Genomic DNA, 18,070 nt, shown 5'->3' with positions numbered 1-18,070 from the left:
GTTTTAAGGCTGAATAATATTTCATTGTATATATATATATTTATATGTATATATATTTATATGTGTGTATCTAATTTTCTTTATGCATTTATCTATTGATGAACACTTTGGTTACTTCCATGGCTTAGCTATTGTAAATAATGCTACCATGAACATGGGGGTACAGATAACTTTTTGAATTAGTGTTTTCATTTCCTTCAGGTAAATACCCAGAAGTGGGATTTCTGGATCATATGGTAGTTCTATTTTTAATGTTTTGAGGAACCTCCACACTGTTTTTCATAGTCATTGCAAAAATTTACATTGCCACCAAAAGTGCACAAGGATTCCCTTTTTTCCTCATCCTAGCCAATACTTGTTATTTCTTATCTTTTTTATAATAACCATTCTAACAAGTATGAGGTGGTATCTCATTGTGGTTTTGATTTGCATTTCCCTAATGATTAGTGATGTTGAGCACATTTTCATGTACCTATTGGCCGTCTGTATGTCTTGTTTGGAAAGATGTCTATTCAAGTCCTCTGCTATTGGGGGCTATCATAAATAAAGATGCTATGATTTTTCTTTTTTTAAATATATTTTTATTGATTTCAGAGAGGAATGGAGAGGAAGAGAGAGACAGAAACATCAATGATGAGAGAGAATCATTGATTCGCTGCCTCCTACACACCCTCCACTGGGGATCGAGCCGAAAACCCAGGCATGTGCCCTTGACCGGAATTAAACCCGGGACCCTTCAGTCCACAGGCCAATGCTCTATCCACTGAGCTGATTTTTCTTTATTGTGGTAAAAAGCACATAACATTTACCATCTGAACCATTTTGAGTGTACAATAACTACCATTAAGTATATGTCCATTGTTGTGCAACATATCTCTAGAACATTTTCACCTTGTAAAACAGAACTCTAAGCCTATTTAACAATAGCTTCCCTTCTCCCCCTCACCCCAGCTCCTGGCAACCATCATTCTGCTTTCTGTTTCTAAGCATATGACTACTTTAGATACCTCATATAAGTGGAATCATTCAGTATTTGCCTTTTTGTGACTTGGCTTACTTTACTTAGCATAATGTCCTCAAGGTTCATCCATGTTGTAGCATATGTCAAGACTTCCATCTTTCTTATGGCTGAATACTTCAATGAATGAGCATGCAAGTATCTCTTCAAGATCCTGTTTTCATTTATTTTGGATATATACCCAGAAGTGGAATTGCTGAATCACATGGTAATGACATTTTTAATTTTTTGAAGAACCTATCTCTCTGAAATTTTGTGCACATTTTTGTTTTGTGAACAGAAGCACTCAATTTCTCTGATACATACCTAGAAGTGGAATTGCTGAGCTGCAAGGGAGCCATATGTTTTACTTTGTAAGAAACTTCCAAGTGCTTTCCAAAAGGGCTATGCCATTTTTCATTTCTATCAGCAATGAATGACAGTTCCAGTTGCTTCATATCCTCACCTACACTTTGTATAATCAGTCTTTATAATGAAGCCTTTTAGTGAGTATTCAATAGTATCTCAATGTGGTTTCAAATTTTCTCCAAAGAGCCGTACTCACGTGCACATCAGACCTTCTTGGCACATACCCTTTCCTCTGTTTGGATTACTTATCTTGTCTTCCTTATACTCCCACTAACCCTATACTGACTTCTCCATTCTCCTCCACTTATACTTTAGATCTCAGATCCAATATTTCTTTCTCTTCTTGGAGAATGTCCACTGACCATCAATCCCAAAATTAGATCAGGTCCCCTGCTATAGTTTTTATGTCTCCTCTGTAGTTCTAGTGCCTAGAACAGAGCCAGATGAATACTATATACTCACTAATTATTTCTTGAATCAATGAAAAGTTCAGTATATGGAGGCGTGCCAGTTTTTGGGGAGATGTGGGGCTTTGGAGTGAGCCCTCACAGCTGTGGAAAGGTAAACTATGACAGCCATGCTAGAAAGCAATTTACTACCAGTTAGTCTATGCAAAGCATATGACGTAGTAATCATGCTCCTGGGAGTGTATACCGAAGACATTCTCACCGAGGGTCATTCAAATACATGTTCTAAGAAGTTCACTACAGTTTTATTAATGATGGGTAGATAGGAGGAGTCAAACCCGGGGCCCCGTATTGGGAGAATGAATAGTTAAAATGTGGTGAATGTACACAATGGAGATGCCACGTAGCACTTGGCAGCTGCAGACTAGAAAAACACAAATACACCACTGAGTGAGAATATTAAGCAAGATTAATTATACCTGTGTATATAAAAATTAAATTTGCATAAAATAAAAATACTGTAAATGCCCACAAAACAGTAGTACATAGCATTGAAGAAAGCCTTGTGAACAAAATCGTGTACAAAGCATGCGTTAGGTTGCTTGCCGTGGAGGAGGATGAGGAAGTAGAATATAGGGATTAAATTAAACCAGTAAGAAAGGGGATAGGGGAGGCTGGGGGAAGGTCAATAGGGGAAAAAAGGAGATATATGTACTACTATATGTAATACTTTAAACAATAAAAAAAATGAAAGTTAAAAAAATTAAACCAGTAAGGATTCGGGCTGGTGGCTGTGGCGGCGGCCAGAGCAGTGGACCGTAGGGGTGCATGCAGACCCGCCATAGAGGAAGAGCTGAGCTTCTCGGACATCTATTACTCCCCGTCCTGCTGCAGTTCTGCCTCAGCTGTCCTCGGCTCTCACTGCGCTCGCTCACCAATGTCGCCTGCTCCATGTGGCTGGTGGCTCTTCACCCTCTGCGAGATCAGCATGATTCTCTCCGCTGCCATAGCCATCACCCTCACAGGCCTGCTTGGTTACCTCCATTCTGTGAAGCTTGATCAGGAGACTCTGTTAATCACTGATTCCCTTGGCATCCAGATGACTTCATCCTATGCCTCTGGCAAAGAAAGCACCACCTTCACTGAGGTGGGCAAGGGGAAGGATGTTATCATTAATGAGGCTATTTACATGCAGAAGATGACTGCCTACCTCTGCATTTTATTGAACGATCCGGTGGAACCAAATGGCATATCCCAAGTAGTACCTGTCTTCCGGAGTGCCACGCCCCAGCTGGACTGCTTGATTGAAGTGTACAGGAGCTGCCAGGGGACCCTGGCACACCGGGAAGCCACCTCCACAAGCCCAGGAGCCCGGCATTCAGAAGGCCTGTACTGTCTTCCGTGGGAAATGACTCCTAAGCCCCCGCCCGGCTGGTGTATTTTCTGTATTCAAACCATCATGTGCACCTGGTCCTAGGAACCGGGGTGGATGCAGTGGACCTGAGAGCCACAGAGCAGGTGACTGGAACCCAGATCACTGTGTGATGTTGAGCAAAGTGTTCCTGGTATTTCAGTGCTCCCTTGTGAGGTACGTGTACTTCACCAACTGAGAGGAGACCGTAAGAAACGACATGCCAAAAGTCATGTTGACAAAGAGCACTTCATGAATTCCCTAAGTACGTTCGAGTTTACATTTTTTTTGAAATTAGTGGAGCAAGACAATGGGAAACTGATATCTCCCGAGAAAGATAATTTCCAACTGTATAAAAGTAAAGAAAAAAGTCCAGCCCTTCAAAAGACTAGTCTCTCTCCCCCTAGCTCCTATACAGGGTTAAATATGATGCCTCTCTTAATAAACAGGTCTCCTTCCAAAAAATTAAACCAATAATAAAATAAGATGTATCTTACTAAATGACATTATTAATACTAATTAAATACTGTTTTAAAAATCATAGGATATGAAATACCCATTTAAGGGGAAATAAAAGAATTTAATTTTATGCTATATCTTAACTGAAGTTAAATTCTTTTTTTTTTTATTTGTGTAAAGTATCATAACCTGTGATTGGTGGACTGAACTAAATCTTCCCTTAGTATATGAAATGTTTGCCCTTCATTGAAAGAAGACCATTAATGTTAAATTGGCTTACTGTAGTAGAAGTTTATATCTTTCAATTAGTTGAACTATTGTACTAAAGTTTATTTTTAGAGGTTTTATTTAAACCATACTATATCTCTACCTCACTTAATTAAAAATAGAATTAAATTCAAAGATATGAAGATTCATATCTCCCCTTCCCCCATCCCTTTCCACAACTGTGTTTTTGTTAATCAAGGTAAACTTTTATGATTGCATTAGAGAGCCCCCACACTTCTCTAGATGAGTGAAGGAGAGAGCCCCCATATTTCCAGAGCATGTCTTCTCACTCTTTCACCAAAAACAAACATCAAATGGTCATCCCAAGCCAGTTCATTTTCTAAGTGTTTTGTAAAGATTATTTCTCTAAAAGTCACCTTTTAAAAGTATTTAGACATATAAAACTTTTACTTAAGGACAAGGATTGGGTAAAAAATAGCACCAACTACATTAGTAGCCATGGATATGAGAAGGGAACTACTATAACTCATCACAATGACAGACATAAATAACACAGTTATTCTGTAACTGTTTAACACTTTACAGTGTATAATGTATGTTCTCTTAAATTAACTCACTCGAACCTCATAACGCTTAGGTCAGAAATTATTATTTCTATTTTAAAGAGAAAGTGATCATCTAGAGATAGTGATTTGCTCTAAGTTAATTTTTAGAAAGTGGCAAAACTGGGACTTAAACCTTGAAATCTAGGATATTTTCCCAACTTGCTATGCTACTAACACTACTTGCATGCTTCAAGACATGGAGAGAATTGGCTAGTTATATGCATGTGTATTTGATTCAATAGAAGGTGGGAAGCAGTAAATGGACTACTTTCAAAAAAACGGTTACTATAAAATGATTCTGAAGGAAAGAGACACATCTGATACAAAGCTATTTATTGTACCTGCAAGTCCACGTGTTTGAACAGAAGAGGCTCCAGTTTTGCCAGTGATGCGGTTGCACTGCAGACACCCTGATCCTGTCCTCCTGTCCCAGAACCGGAGCAACAAGGATCATGAAGGTTCAGGGAAATGTGACACCACCAAAGGAACACAGTAAATGTCCAGTAACTGGTCCCAAAGAAATGAAGATACATGAATTGCCTGAAAAAGAATTAGAAATAATTGTTATAAAGATTCTCAGAGAGTTATAAGCGAACACAGATAAACAATTTAACAAAAAAAATCAGGATGAACAAAATAAGAAATACAAGAAAGAGAGAGAAAACCTTAAAAAGAACCAAACCAAAGTTCAGAGCTGAAGAATACAATAACTGAACTAAAGAATTAAGTACAGAGCTCAACATTGGACTGAGCCAAGCAGAAGTAAGAATCAGCTAACTCAAAGTCAAATCATTTGAAATTATCCAGTCAGAGGATCAAAAGGAAAAAGAATGAAAAAGAATGAGGAAAGCCTGTTGGACTTTTGGAGTACCATTAAGACAAACAATTTTTGAATTATTGGAGTCCCAGGAGGAGAAGAGAGGACAAGGATGAAAGGGGCAGAAAACTTATTTAAAGTAAGAATGGCTGAGAACTTCCCAATCCTGAGGAGAGATTTGGATATCCAAGTTTATGAAACTAATAAGTCAGCCCAAAATTTCAATCCAAAAGGATCCTTCTCCAAGATACATTATAATAAAGCTCTCTAAAATCAAAGACAAAGAGAGGATTGTAAAAGTAGCAAGAGAAAAACAATTCTCTCGTACAAGGGAACCTTTTTAAAACTATCAGTGGATTTAGCAACAATTCTTGCAGGCCAGGAAAGAGTGGGATGATATAGTCAAAGTGATGAAGAAAAAAACTGCCAAGCACAATACTTTACCCAGCATAGCTGTCCTTCAGAAATGAAGGGGAGATAAAGACTTTCCAAAACAAAAGCTGTTCATCACCATAAGACCTGCCTTACAAGAAATGCTGAAAATTCTTCAAGCTGAAAAGAAAAGATGATAACTAGTAACATGAAAATATACAACACACTGGTAAAGGTAAATATATAGGCAGCTTCAGAATACTCCAGTACTATAATGATGATGATATGTTAATCACATAACTCTAGTATAAAGGTTAAAAGACAAAAGTATAAAAACAGGTATAATTTGTTAATGGATCCACAATATAAAATGATGTAAATTGTGACATCATAAATATCTGTTATCAGGATAAAATATTCTGTTATATCTATAAGATGTTTCAAGTAAGCTTCAGGGTAACCATAAAACAGAAACCTATAGTAGATACACACAATACAATGAGAAGGTAATCAAAGTATACCACTATGGAAAATCATCAGTTCAAAGGGAAGACATCCAGAGAGGAATACAGGAACTACCAAACAGACACAAAACAGTTAGCAAGATGACAGTAGTAAATTCTTAAGAATCATTAATTATTTTAAATTTAAATGGATTAGATATGCCAATCTAAAGGCATAGAGTGACTGAATGATTTTTTTTAAAAGAACCAATTATATTACTGCCTACAAAATACTCACGTTAGTTTCCAGGTCACACATAGCCTCAAAGTGAAGGGATATTAGAGCAGAGGTAACGATACTGGTATCAGAAAGAAATAGACTTTAAGTCTAAAACTGTAACAGGACACAAAAAAGGGATATTATCCCTTCACTTTGAGGCTATGTGTATATTCCATGTAAATGGAAACCAAAATAGAGCAGAGATAGCGATACTGGTATCAGAAAGAAATAGACTTTAAGTCTAAAACTGTAACAGGACACAAAAAAGGGATATTATCCCTTCACTTTGAGGCTATGTGTATATTCCATGTAAATGGAAACCAAAATAGAGCAGAGGTAGCGATACTGGTATCAGAAAGAAATAGACTTTAAGTCTAAAACTGTAACAGGACACATAAAAGGCCATTATATAGGGATAAAGAGGTCAACTTGTCAAGAGGAAACAACAATTGTAAATATATATGCATCCAAAATCAGACACCTAAATACATTATGCAAATACTAACAGATCTGAAGGGAGTAATAGACAACAATACAACAATAGTAGGGGAATCAAATACCCCACTTTCTACAATGAATAGATCATCCAGACAGAAAATCAATAAGAAAACATTCGATTTAATCTTTAGACCATGTGTACCTAACAGACATACACAAAACATTCCATGCAATGAAAGGGAAATATATACATTTATTTCCATGTTCCACATTCTCCAGAATAGGCTATATCTTAGGTCACAAAAAATTCTTAGAAAATTTTAAAAGATTGAAATAATACATATTATCTTTTCTGACCACAGTAGTATGAAATTAGAAATCAATAACAGGAGGGAAACTGGAAATTTCACCAATATATGGAAATTAAACACCTCTTTACAACTGACCAACTAATGGATCAAGGATTAAATCAAAAGAAAATTAAAAACTTATCTTGAAACAAATGAAAATGGAAACACAACACAGCAAAACTTATGGGATGTAACAAAAGCAGTGCTAAGAGGCAAATTTACATCAATAAATGCCTATATTAAAAAATAAATATCTCGCCGAAACCGGTTTGGCTCAGTGGATAGAGCGTCGGCCTGTGGACTGAAGGGTCCCAGGTTCGATTCCGGTCAAGGGCATGTACCTTGGTTGCGGGCACATCCCCAGTAGGGGGTGTGCAGAAGGCAGCTGACCGATGTTTCTCTCTCATCGATGTTTCTAACTCTCTATCCCTCTCTCTTCCTCTCTGTAAAAAATCAATAAAATATATTTAAAAAATAAATAAATAAATAAATAAATAAATAAATAAATATCTCAAATAAACTAAGTTTACTAACCTTAAGGAGTAGAGAAAAAAAGAAATTAGCCTAAAGTCAGCAGAAGAAAGGAGATAAAAGTCAGAGCAGAAATAAATGAAATAGAGAATAGAAAAACAATAGAAAAGCTCAGTGAAACTAACAGTTGTTTTTTAAAAAGATTTTAAAGTGCCAAACCTTTAGCTATACTCACCAAAAAAAGAGAACTCAAATAAAATTATAAATGAAAGAGGAGACATTATAACTGATACCACACAAAAAGTGTCACAAGAGACTACTATAAACAATTACGGGCCAACAAATTGGACAACCTTAAAAAAATTGATAAACTCTTAGAAGCATACAACCTAGCAAGTTTGAATCATGAAGAAATCGAAAATCTAAACATACCAATTACTAGTGAGGAAATTAAATCCATAATCAAAACCTTCCAACAAAAGTCCAGTCCCATGGTTTTGCTGGTGGAATCTTCTAAAAATTTAAGGAAGAATTAACACCAATACTTCTCAAACTCATCCAAAAAAAAATTAAAGAGGAGGGAACACACCAAACTAATTTTATGCAGCCAGCATTATCCTGATAACAAGCCAGACAAGAATACTAAAGTAAAGAAAACTATATAGGCCAATATTCCTGATGAACATAGATGCAAAAGCCTCAGCAAAATACTAGCAAACCAATTTCAACAGCACCTTAAAAGGATCATACACTGTGATCAAATTGTGTGCAAGGATGGCTCATCATATGCAAATCAATCAGTATGATACACTACATTAATATAATGAAGGATAAGAATTATATGGTCCGAAAAAGCAATGGACAAAATTCACTATCTTTGATAATAAAAACTCTCACCAAATTGGGTATAGATGTAACATACCTCAACATAATAAAGGTCACATATGACCCACAGCTAACATACTCAATGATAAAATGTTGAAAAATTTCACTCTAACATCAGAAACAAGATAAGTGTCTCTGTTTGCTGATGACATGATCTTGGATATAAAAAATGTGGAAATTCCACCAAAACAAAATCTGTTAACACTATTAAACATTCAGTAAAGTTCCAGGATACAAAATAAGATCTATACACCAAAAACAATGAAGAATCTGATTAAATAAACTGAAGAATACACAAATGTAAATATATTCCATGTTCATGGATTAGAAGAGTTTATATTGTTAAAACATCCATACTACCCAAAGTCATCTATAGATTCAATGCTAATCTTACCAAAACTCCAGTGGCATTTTTCATAGAAATAGAAAAACAATCCTAAAGTTCATATGGAACTACAGAAGACCCTGAGTAGCCAACACTATCTTGAGAAGGGACACAGCTAGAGGCATCAAACTATATTAGAAAGCAAAAATAATCAAAACACTATGGCACTGGCATAAAAACAGACACATAGACCAATGAAACAGAATTGAGAGCCCAGCAATAAACCCTCACACATATGGCCAATTGATATTTGACAAGGGAGCCAAGAATACTCAATGGAGAAATAATGACTTCTTCAATAAGTGTTTTTTGAAAAACTGTATATGCACATGTAAAAGGATAGAAATCAGGACCCTATCTTACACCAGTCGCAAAAATTAGCTCAAAATGGATTAAGACTTAAATGTAAGACCTGAAACTATGAAACTCTCAGAAGAAAACATAGGAAAAATGATCCTTGACCTATTTTTTTGCACTGGTTTTTAGATGTGACAACAAAAAAGCAATAAAAATAAACAAATGTGACTACATCAGACAAAAAACTTCTCTGGAGCAGAAGACAATCAAGATGAAAAGGCAACCTATGAAAAAGGAGAAAATAGTTGCAATTCATGTATCTAAAAAGGGATTCACATCCACAATATACATGGAACTCAGACAATTCAATAAATAATTTACACTAATAAAAGAGAAACATGCAAATTGACCGTACCTCCACTACACCCACCAGCCAATTAGGAGCGAGTATGCAAATTAACCCAACTAAGATGGAGGCGGCCACAGAGCTGGAGTGAGCAGGAGGCTTGGGTTGCCCCCAGCGATGGAGAAAGCCAAGCTTCCCACCTGCCCTGGCCGGACCTGGCCTCCGCTCAAGGCTACAAAGTTTCAATTATAGAAGATAAATAATTGCTTCCCCCAGATACTTGCTTCCAGCCAGCCCTGGCCTCTGCTCAAGGAGGCGCGCTGAAAAAAAAAAAATAGAAAAAATGGAGGGGCTGGGAGCTTGGGTCGCCGGTGGGTGATCAGGCCAGGATGGGACGGCAGTTGTGGGTGATCAGGCTGGTGGGGGGCGCTGCCATTGGGGGTAAGCAGACCAGCAGGGGGGCAAGCAGGCCATCAGTGGGGATCAGTTGGAGGTGATCAGGACAGTGGAGGGGGGCAGTTTGGAGTGAGCAGTCCAGCAGGGGGGCAGTTGTGGGCGAGCAGGCCAATGGGAAGGGAAGGTTGGGGCAAGCAGACCAGCAGTGGGGGACAGTTGGGGGTGAACAGGCTGGCACAGGGGGCAGTTGGGGGCGGGCAGGCTGGCAGCGGGGGGCAGTTGGGGGCGAGCAGGCCGGTAGGCAGAGTGGTTAGGGGCAATCAGGCAGGCAGGCAGGCAGTGAACGGTTAGGAGCCAGCAGTCCAAGATTGTGAGAGGGATGTCTGCCTGCTGGTTTAGGCCCAATCCCTGTAAACCGGCAGTAGGCCATCCTTCGAGGGGTCCCAGATTAGAGAGGGTGCAGGCCGGACTGAGGGACACTTCCCCCCCCCCACTCCTGCACAAATTTCGTGCACCTGGCCACTAGTAATAATAATAATACAATTTTAAAATGGGCAAAGGACCAGAATACTTTTCTAAAGATGTACAAATGGCTAACAACTACATGAAAAGGTGCTCAATATCACTAATCATCAGGGAAATGCAAATCAAAGCAACAACGAGATCTCTAATTGCATGTGTTAAAATGGCTATCATCAAATAAAACAATAGATACAAAATGTTAGTGAGGATATGGAAAATACGGAACTCCTCGGCACGATAGGTTGGCACATAAATTGGTGCAGCCACTGTGGAAAGCAGTATGAAGGGTCCTCAAGAACTTAACCTTTTGCACTCGGATGTCGAGTGTGACTCGACACGGTTAGCATTAGAATAAAGGAATCGAGAAAAAAGCGAGTGCAAAGGATTAAAAGTAGAACTGCCATGTGGTCCAGAAGAAAAAAAATCACTTATCTTGAAAAGATATCTGCACTTTCATATTCATTGCAACATAATTCACAATAGCCAAGACATGGAAACAGCCTCGTGTCCATTGACAGATAAATGGACACAGAATACAGTATATAAGTGCTATAGAATATTATACAGCTGTAAAAAAGAAGGTTCAACATGGTTCTTACTATAACAACACAAAATAATGGTAATAATGTGAGGTGAAGGATTAGTTATTATGGTAAATATTTTGCAATATATGTGTGTATCAAATTATCACACTAATTGTACACCTTAAACATCCACTATGGTATATGTCAATTTTATCTCAAAAAAGCTAGAGGGGAAGAAATTGGAAAATTCAGTCTCCATTAGAACATCTAGTTTAAGGATTCTATATCTAAGGTATCCACATATTCTCAGATATAAATAAGTTTGCATATTTACAGATAAACTAATTTAGTTTTCCTTAGTTTAAAATGTTTCTTCTCAGAATGCTGAAATTTTAGTTTTGAAGGATTTTAATAGAGTATTAATGATTTAGATAGCTTTTATCTTTTATAGCAACTCGAAGCACTTACAATTTTCTTATCCAGTACATTTTCAGACAGACTATAACTCCCTTAGAGATTATCATTAGTAGTAGTAGTAGTAGTAGTAGTAGTAGTATTTAGTGTTTCACATGGACTCATTTGGAACTCTCTTTTTGGTAATGTTAAATAATGAATACCTAATAGTTCTCATTCTTTAGAGGATGCATTAAAATCTTATTATCATTCCATGGATAAAAATCTTTCAGTATTTTAAATTTGTTATTAAAATGCTAAGCTAAAATGGCAACTACTTTTTAACTGCATAGAAATCTTGGCTTTTTTCCTAATAAATCTATAAAATAACATGACTAAACAGTTCATTTGTTTTCATAAACAGCTGTGTTTTAAACATAGCATTTTTTCTAGTATGAAAGTAATTCATTATAGAATATTCGCAAGTAGATAAACAATAAGAAAAAGAAAATGAAAACCACCTACCCATCATTCCACCACCCAGAGGAAACCGTCATCCACGTATGTATAGTGTTTCCTTATGGTAGCGTAGTCATAATTCTGTATCTGTAGGCTATTCAACACCATTTTACACGTTAGATGGCGAAAAGATAGATCCAAAGTATTAAATAACTAATGTCTCATATTGTTTGTTTACAAGTCAGTTTTACCTCCTTTTTTTTTTTAACCTGCACTAATTCAGTCAGGAGCGTCTTTTTTCTCATGCTCTTTAAACCTGAAACCACAGCCTCACAGAAGTGCAGTTACAACGTTAGCACATTGCAACGTTAGCAACTTGCAGAGTTCAGACTCAAACGCAATTCTCCGTGCATCCAGAATTCCAGCAGTGTTCTCTCGTCCATCCAGCCACCTCATGTATGTGGGTTCCTACTACAATTAGTCCCTTTGGCTAAATTAAAAAATCATTCTGAAAGTTTGCCTTAAAACACCCTCAGAGTGTTACCAAATTAAGGTTAAATCTCAAGTATAAATTTCAAGCAATTAGTTTTGGTTTTACCCGAGCAGAACACCCCACAGATGATGCCGAATAAAAACTATTTACACACTACCATAGTGCGTTTCTTGTAAAAACGTTGGGTCTGTAGCAGCGATTTGCTAATCAAATTCAGAATTTGATTTGAAATGCCTCCGGCAGGCAGCCAATCCAGTTATGAAAGAACAGAAGCAAAAACCAGAGCCCTGGTGAGTTTCCTCCAGAAGTTAGCTGGGTCCTTTGCTCTAGTTAGCAACCTGGTTCCATAGGAAATCACTGCAATTGCTCCTAAAATAAAATATCGTAGTTAATTTTTTCAATAAATTATTGGACTGAACTAGACACAAAGCATGAACATTTTGGAATCTGGAGTTATAAAATATTCTGACATGTTTTAATATAAACAGGAACATTTTCAGTGATTGCTTGGATCTAAAATGTTTTTCCACTTGACATTTGTTTATACTTCCTAGGAAAGAAACTCTATTTATGGATAACTGAATAACACAAATAAACATTAGAGAGAGCTGAAAAATCAGCTTTGATTATGCATGAAAATCTACAATGTCATTGTGTACTCTTATGCCGTATTCTGATTGCCTGTTTATTTTTACAGAATCGCTGGTGAGCCTATGGAAGAGGAGCCAGCCTTGTGAAGTGCCAAGACCCCCTCTCTCCCCCCATATTTCCTGTGTGTGACATCATTGTGTATCCCCCCGCCCCCCACCCCAGCACCCACAGACATGTCTTGTCTGCTGCCTGGGTGGCACAGATTCGATGGAACATAAACACTGGGCACGAAATTCTGAACAGCAGCTTCACTTGTTCTTTGGATGGACTTGAAAGGGCATTAAAGATTCCGTAAATGTAACCGCTGTGATTCTAAAGTTACAGTAAACCACGATTGGAAGAAACTGCTTCCAGCGTGCATTTCGTATGCTGGGTGACCCACTCCGGGCCCAGAGCAGGGACCAGAAAGGTCTAATACAGCATTAGATACTGTTCATTACAGACGCCGTGGCAGCCAGTGAAATTTTGGGCAAAACCTAAGAAATACTCATTCCTGACATTCTGATCCGTTTTTTTCATTGGGTAGTTTTTGTCAAACAGTCTCAAACTGTTTACAGGATTTGCTTTCAGCTATGAACGGATAGCAATTCCCGACAGATCGCAGGGATTTGGTTTGGTTTTGTTTTGTTTGTTTTTTGGCCTTTGTTTTAACACATGGTTCGACTCTTGCTAGTTAAAAGTTCAAGATGGAGGAACTGCGCTGAGGCTTTTTCAGTGGAGCAAACCATGCCATAACTCCCCCTCCACACGCCAAACAAACCTCAAACACTGTATAGGATGGTGCAATATTTTATGTCACTTAAAAAAAAAAAAAAAAAAAGCTACCCTATTTCCCTAACATCCCTCCCTGTGTTCTCACACACACATGAGATTTGCAACTGGGAGGATGAGACCTCCCTCCCCGCTCACATCCCTCGCTCCGATGACGACAGTAGCTCTAAGCATATGTTCTGTGGAGGATTTCCAGTGTCTTTGAAAACTTTTCAAAGACGGTCTTAATTTATTCCAAATCTATCAAGAACTTATTCTCGCACTTTTCTTTTTCTGCCTTCCATCACTTCCTTTCTTCTAACCTTTCATCCTTACTTCCTATAGAAAACTAGATTACCCATAATCTCCCCTTCTCAGGAGCCTTGAGTATTTTTTTTTTTTTTTTTTTTTTACTCTCCAGGTTAACACAGTTGCTTTGTCTAGTGTGTTCTTATAGCTGTGAAATCATTGAGGTAAATATGGCTTAAGCAATGTTACTGAATTTTCTAGACCTCTGAAATGTGTTAATGAAGACATTGAAGTCACCTTGAATTGAGTTAACCTTGAAGTTGTGCCTTTATGTGGAAAAAAACAAAACCACCAGGAACTTAACCTTTGCACATGTTGCCTTACCGTCAAAGGCTAAAAATAACAGACTTTTATTTCTGAGATTTAAAGTAACTTACTACATATAAGTAGGTTATCCCCCTACCATCCAAAATTTTATTTCAATGTATAACTCGAACACATAAAGACATTGATATAGAATACCTTGCAGTATTTAATATATGACAATGCTTTTGAAAGAGTTGATGTTTCTTTTTATATATTTTCCTAACTCAAAGGATATATTAAAGCCATAAGTGAAGATTGTCATGCTTTTATTCAGAAATCTGAAAGAAACCTTAATTAAAACAAGGTTTTAGGAGAGGCTATGATATGAAAGATATAGAACAATATGGTTTTAGTTAAAGAGGACTCTAACCTGTAAATCAAAGATGAAAGATTTCACTCAAGTAGAATTATATAACTCCCTTTTGTTATACAGTCAGACCATTTTTTTCATGCATTTGGTTTTTTTAGGATTACCATTTTAATTTTAAAGACTTTTATTACATATACAAAAATGGCTCAATACTTGGTTTAACATCTTAGAAATTTGAGTCGCCCTTTGAAACAGGAAATCTAAAGTGGAATGTAACTCAGTATTAGGTAAAAAATTACTTTCATTGAATAAGAGTAAGGTCAATCTCTACTCACAATAGTAATGAATTTTTTGTAAAACATTTCATGATATTTTTCAGAGAAATTCATGCCAGTCATATCTATTGCGTATTTCCTTGAAATTTACTTACAGAAAACCAAATAATGGAGCCAAAGGCTTTCACAGAAAATTATATCATTTTAATTGGAAACATAATTGTAACTATTTACAATAAATAGATATTTACAAATCTCTATTATTGCTCTCAATCTTCCCAAATATTATTTAGATGTTGAATAAGAGAATTAAACAGTATAGTGCAAGCATACTAATTTACTGATGTTTCCTACAATAATTTTGTTGCATTCTTATGCGCAGCCGTCAATCTGATAGAGCCAGATCACTAAGACATCTCTATGGTTATTTAGATTTAAAACATAACACATTAATGAGTTAATTCCACATCCTTCCATATGATACTGGACCCAATTGGTTGCACTGAGAGTCTAGGGTATGTGGGTGGCAGATAAACTATGGAGAGGATTAATCACAGCTGGATGTAGCTGTAAGAACAGAAGGTAGTGCTTTCTTATTATACCCTTACAAGGAGTAGGGTAGCCCTCAGCGATGGAATGGGGGCTGTTGGAGAATGTCAACATGTCTTTTGAAATAGCCTGCCCTTCTTGAAAGGGATTTTCACTTGGTATAGTTTTCCTGACTTAAACATTTAATTTTTATTGCTCAAAATAGTTCCTAGTAAAAGGCTATTAGAAGAATTTGTCCCTAAGCTTTATCAATAATATATTTTTCTGATCCCTATTTTGAAGGATAATCCCATAGGCTTTCTCACAAACTCATAATAATTCACACATGTTTTTGAGAAATCTATTAGTAAACAATGTGAGGAGTTCAATTTAATGAGATTTAATTTTAGGTACAAAAAAGGAAATGTAAGATAATTTTCTCAATTTTATCGTACAACCTAGGTTTATATATTACATTGAAAAACTTTTATTAGATAATAAGTGATCTCAAATGATAACAGAGGCTACTTAATCACTGCTTAGTGAGAAGAACATTTTGAGATAAAATATTTTTAATATTTTAACAAATTTACACCACCCATAGTAGGGATAGAAATAATATTTTAGAGAAAACAGATATGTATGAAAAACTACTACCAATTGCATTTCCCTTACCAATCCTGGGAAATGAAATGTTACCTTCAGTTTTGACTATAAGCCTTTACAAAACTCTCACACATCTCTCCATGACAACATGGTGGATTTGAAAACAGGAAATCTCACACAAAAATTTCAGAAACTATGGGGCTGGTCTCTCCTAAGAACTCAGTAGTTTGAAGGTCATTTATAAAGCTGTGTAGATGTCCTGGGTTTCTTTACAGCTACCATGTGGAAGTGAGCAGAACGGTCGTGTGAACAGTCTCCTGGGAGACAATTTCTCTTCTTCAATCAGCACTTTATACTCATCTTTTTCATCCCAGCATTTATGTTTAGGACCATTTATTTAAATAGTTCTTCCTATTTATCTTTGGAAGGTTCACTCTAAATTTATCTCAGTGAAAATATTAAATGTCTAATCCTATCAAATAAAGAGGGAATATGTTAATTGACCCTCATGCGGTCTCAAAGATGGCTGCGCCCACAGCCAATAAGGAGGGAATATGCTAGTTGACTGCCATGCCCTCAAAGATGGTGGCGCCCACAGCCACAAGATGGCGGCACCCAGTCCCCTCAGCCCCGCCAAGGTGGCAGGTGCTCTGCGTGCCTGCCTCCGGAGTCCCCCAGTCCCCTCAACCCCCCAGCCACCCAGGGCCGCCCAAGGCTCAGGTAACCAGGGCCGGCCAAGGCTTGCGCTGCTGGCAGTGGCAGCAGCAGAGTTGTAATGAGGGTGTCACCTTCCCTTGATTGCCGGTTGTCTCCTGCCCCTGATGGCTCCCACACTGTGAGACGGGGCAGGCCGGGCTGAGGGACCCCCCTCCAGTGCATGAATTTTCATGCACCAGGCCTCTAGTAGTTACTAAACAAGCCAAGTGTTTCTGTCTGTAAAGTGATGCATTCTGCCAGACCAGCGTGGCTCAGTGATTGAATGTTGACTTATGAAGCAGGAGGTCACGGTTCCAATCAGCCGATCAATGATTCTCTCTCATCATTGATGTTTCTATCTCTCTCTCCCTTTCCCTTCCTCTCTGAAATCAATATTTTATATATATATATATATATAAATACAATTATATATATATATATAAAGTTATTCATTCTCCGCTTGAAATAATCATTCTGTCAGAGTTTGACATTGTCATTTTTAGCAGCATCTATCTCAGCATCCTTTTCCTGCTTCAGAAATGAAATCATTTAGTGTGCTGAGAAAATAAGAGAAAAAAAAAAAGTAGGTACCTATTCAACTGTTCCATAAAGAGAGCATTTTCACCTCCAAAAGAAATGGACACCAGACGATCTATGCTGAGTAATGAAAGCATTTTGTTGTTGCCTTCAAAACTGATCATCCACATGGTCATGATCATCATCACATATTTCTTGTATTGTAAAGGGACACAATTATAATTTGGGCTACAACATTATTTTGTACTATTTACTGCCTTTTCAATGAAGTATCATGAGTATTACATCACCTTCATCAACACCATCAATGAAATATAGACGTGCCTATATAGGGCTTCTTTTCCTGGTAATATTTATATGGGAGAGCATACATACCCTTGCTTCCTATCAGCTTTCTTTTATTCCATCTAATGTTTCATGAAACACAGAATGATTGTCATGTGGCCTGAGCATAAATCTTTTAGATGAACAGCCTTCAACTGTTGATCTGGTGCTCTTTGGACTTCATCTCAATCACAGAGTAATAGGGTTATAACAATTTCTCAGACCATCTTAATGCTCAGTATGAAACAAATATATGGTGAATTCACTTTATAGTGCCAATCATTCAAACCAATAATTTCCTTTCCACTCTTCTCTATTTCCCCTGTTCAACTGCCAATACCAAATTGCTATATCTAATCTATCAGAACAATTTTTAAAGCCTCTACTTTATGCTTCCTAAGTAGAAACAACCTGGGCAACTTACTTTCTGA

The 18,070-nt window shown here is 37.2% G+C and overlaps 1 protein-coding gene and 1 pseudogene across 1 annotated transcript in view; both read left to right on the top strand.

The window, feature by feature from the left end:
• HDAC9 (histone deacetylase 9) overlaps positions 1-13,294 on the top strand; it is a 379,234-nt gene extending 365,940 nt beyond the window's left edge. Inside the window, exon 24 of the mRNA XM_008148368.3 lies at positions 13,045-13,294. Within this exon, the coding sequence (XP_008146590.2) occupies positions 13,045-13,084 (40 nt within the window). The 3' untranslated portion in view covers positions 13,085-13,294. The remainder of the gene's footprint in view (positions 1-13,044) is intronic.
• Positions 2,001-5,066, top strand: LOC129151494 (phosphatidylinositol N-acetylglucosaminyltransferase subunit H-like; annotated as a pseudogene).
• Positions 13,295-18,070: the final 4,776 nt, after the last annotated feature.

Source organism: Eptesicus fuscus, chromosome 14 (genome assembly GCF_027574615.1).
Source record: "Eptesicus fuscus isolate TK198812 chromosome 14, DD_ASM_mEF_20220401, whole genome shotgun sequence".
NCBI lineage: Eukaryota > Metazoa > Chordata > Mammalia > Chiroptera > Vespertilionidae > Eptesicus > Eptesicus fuscus.
The sequence above is the reverse complement of the archived record's forward strand: the minus strand, read 5'-3'. Positions and strand labels throughout refer to the sequence as shown.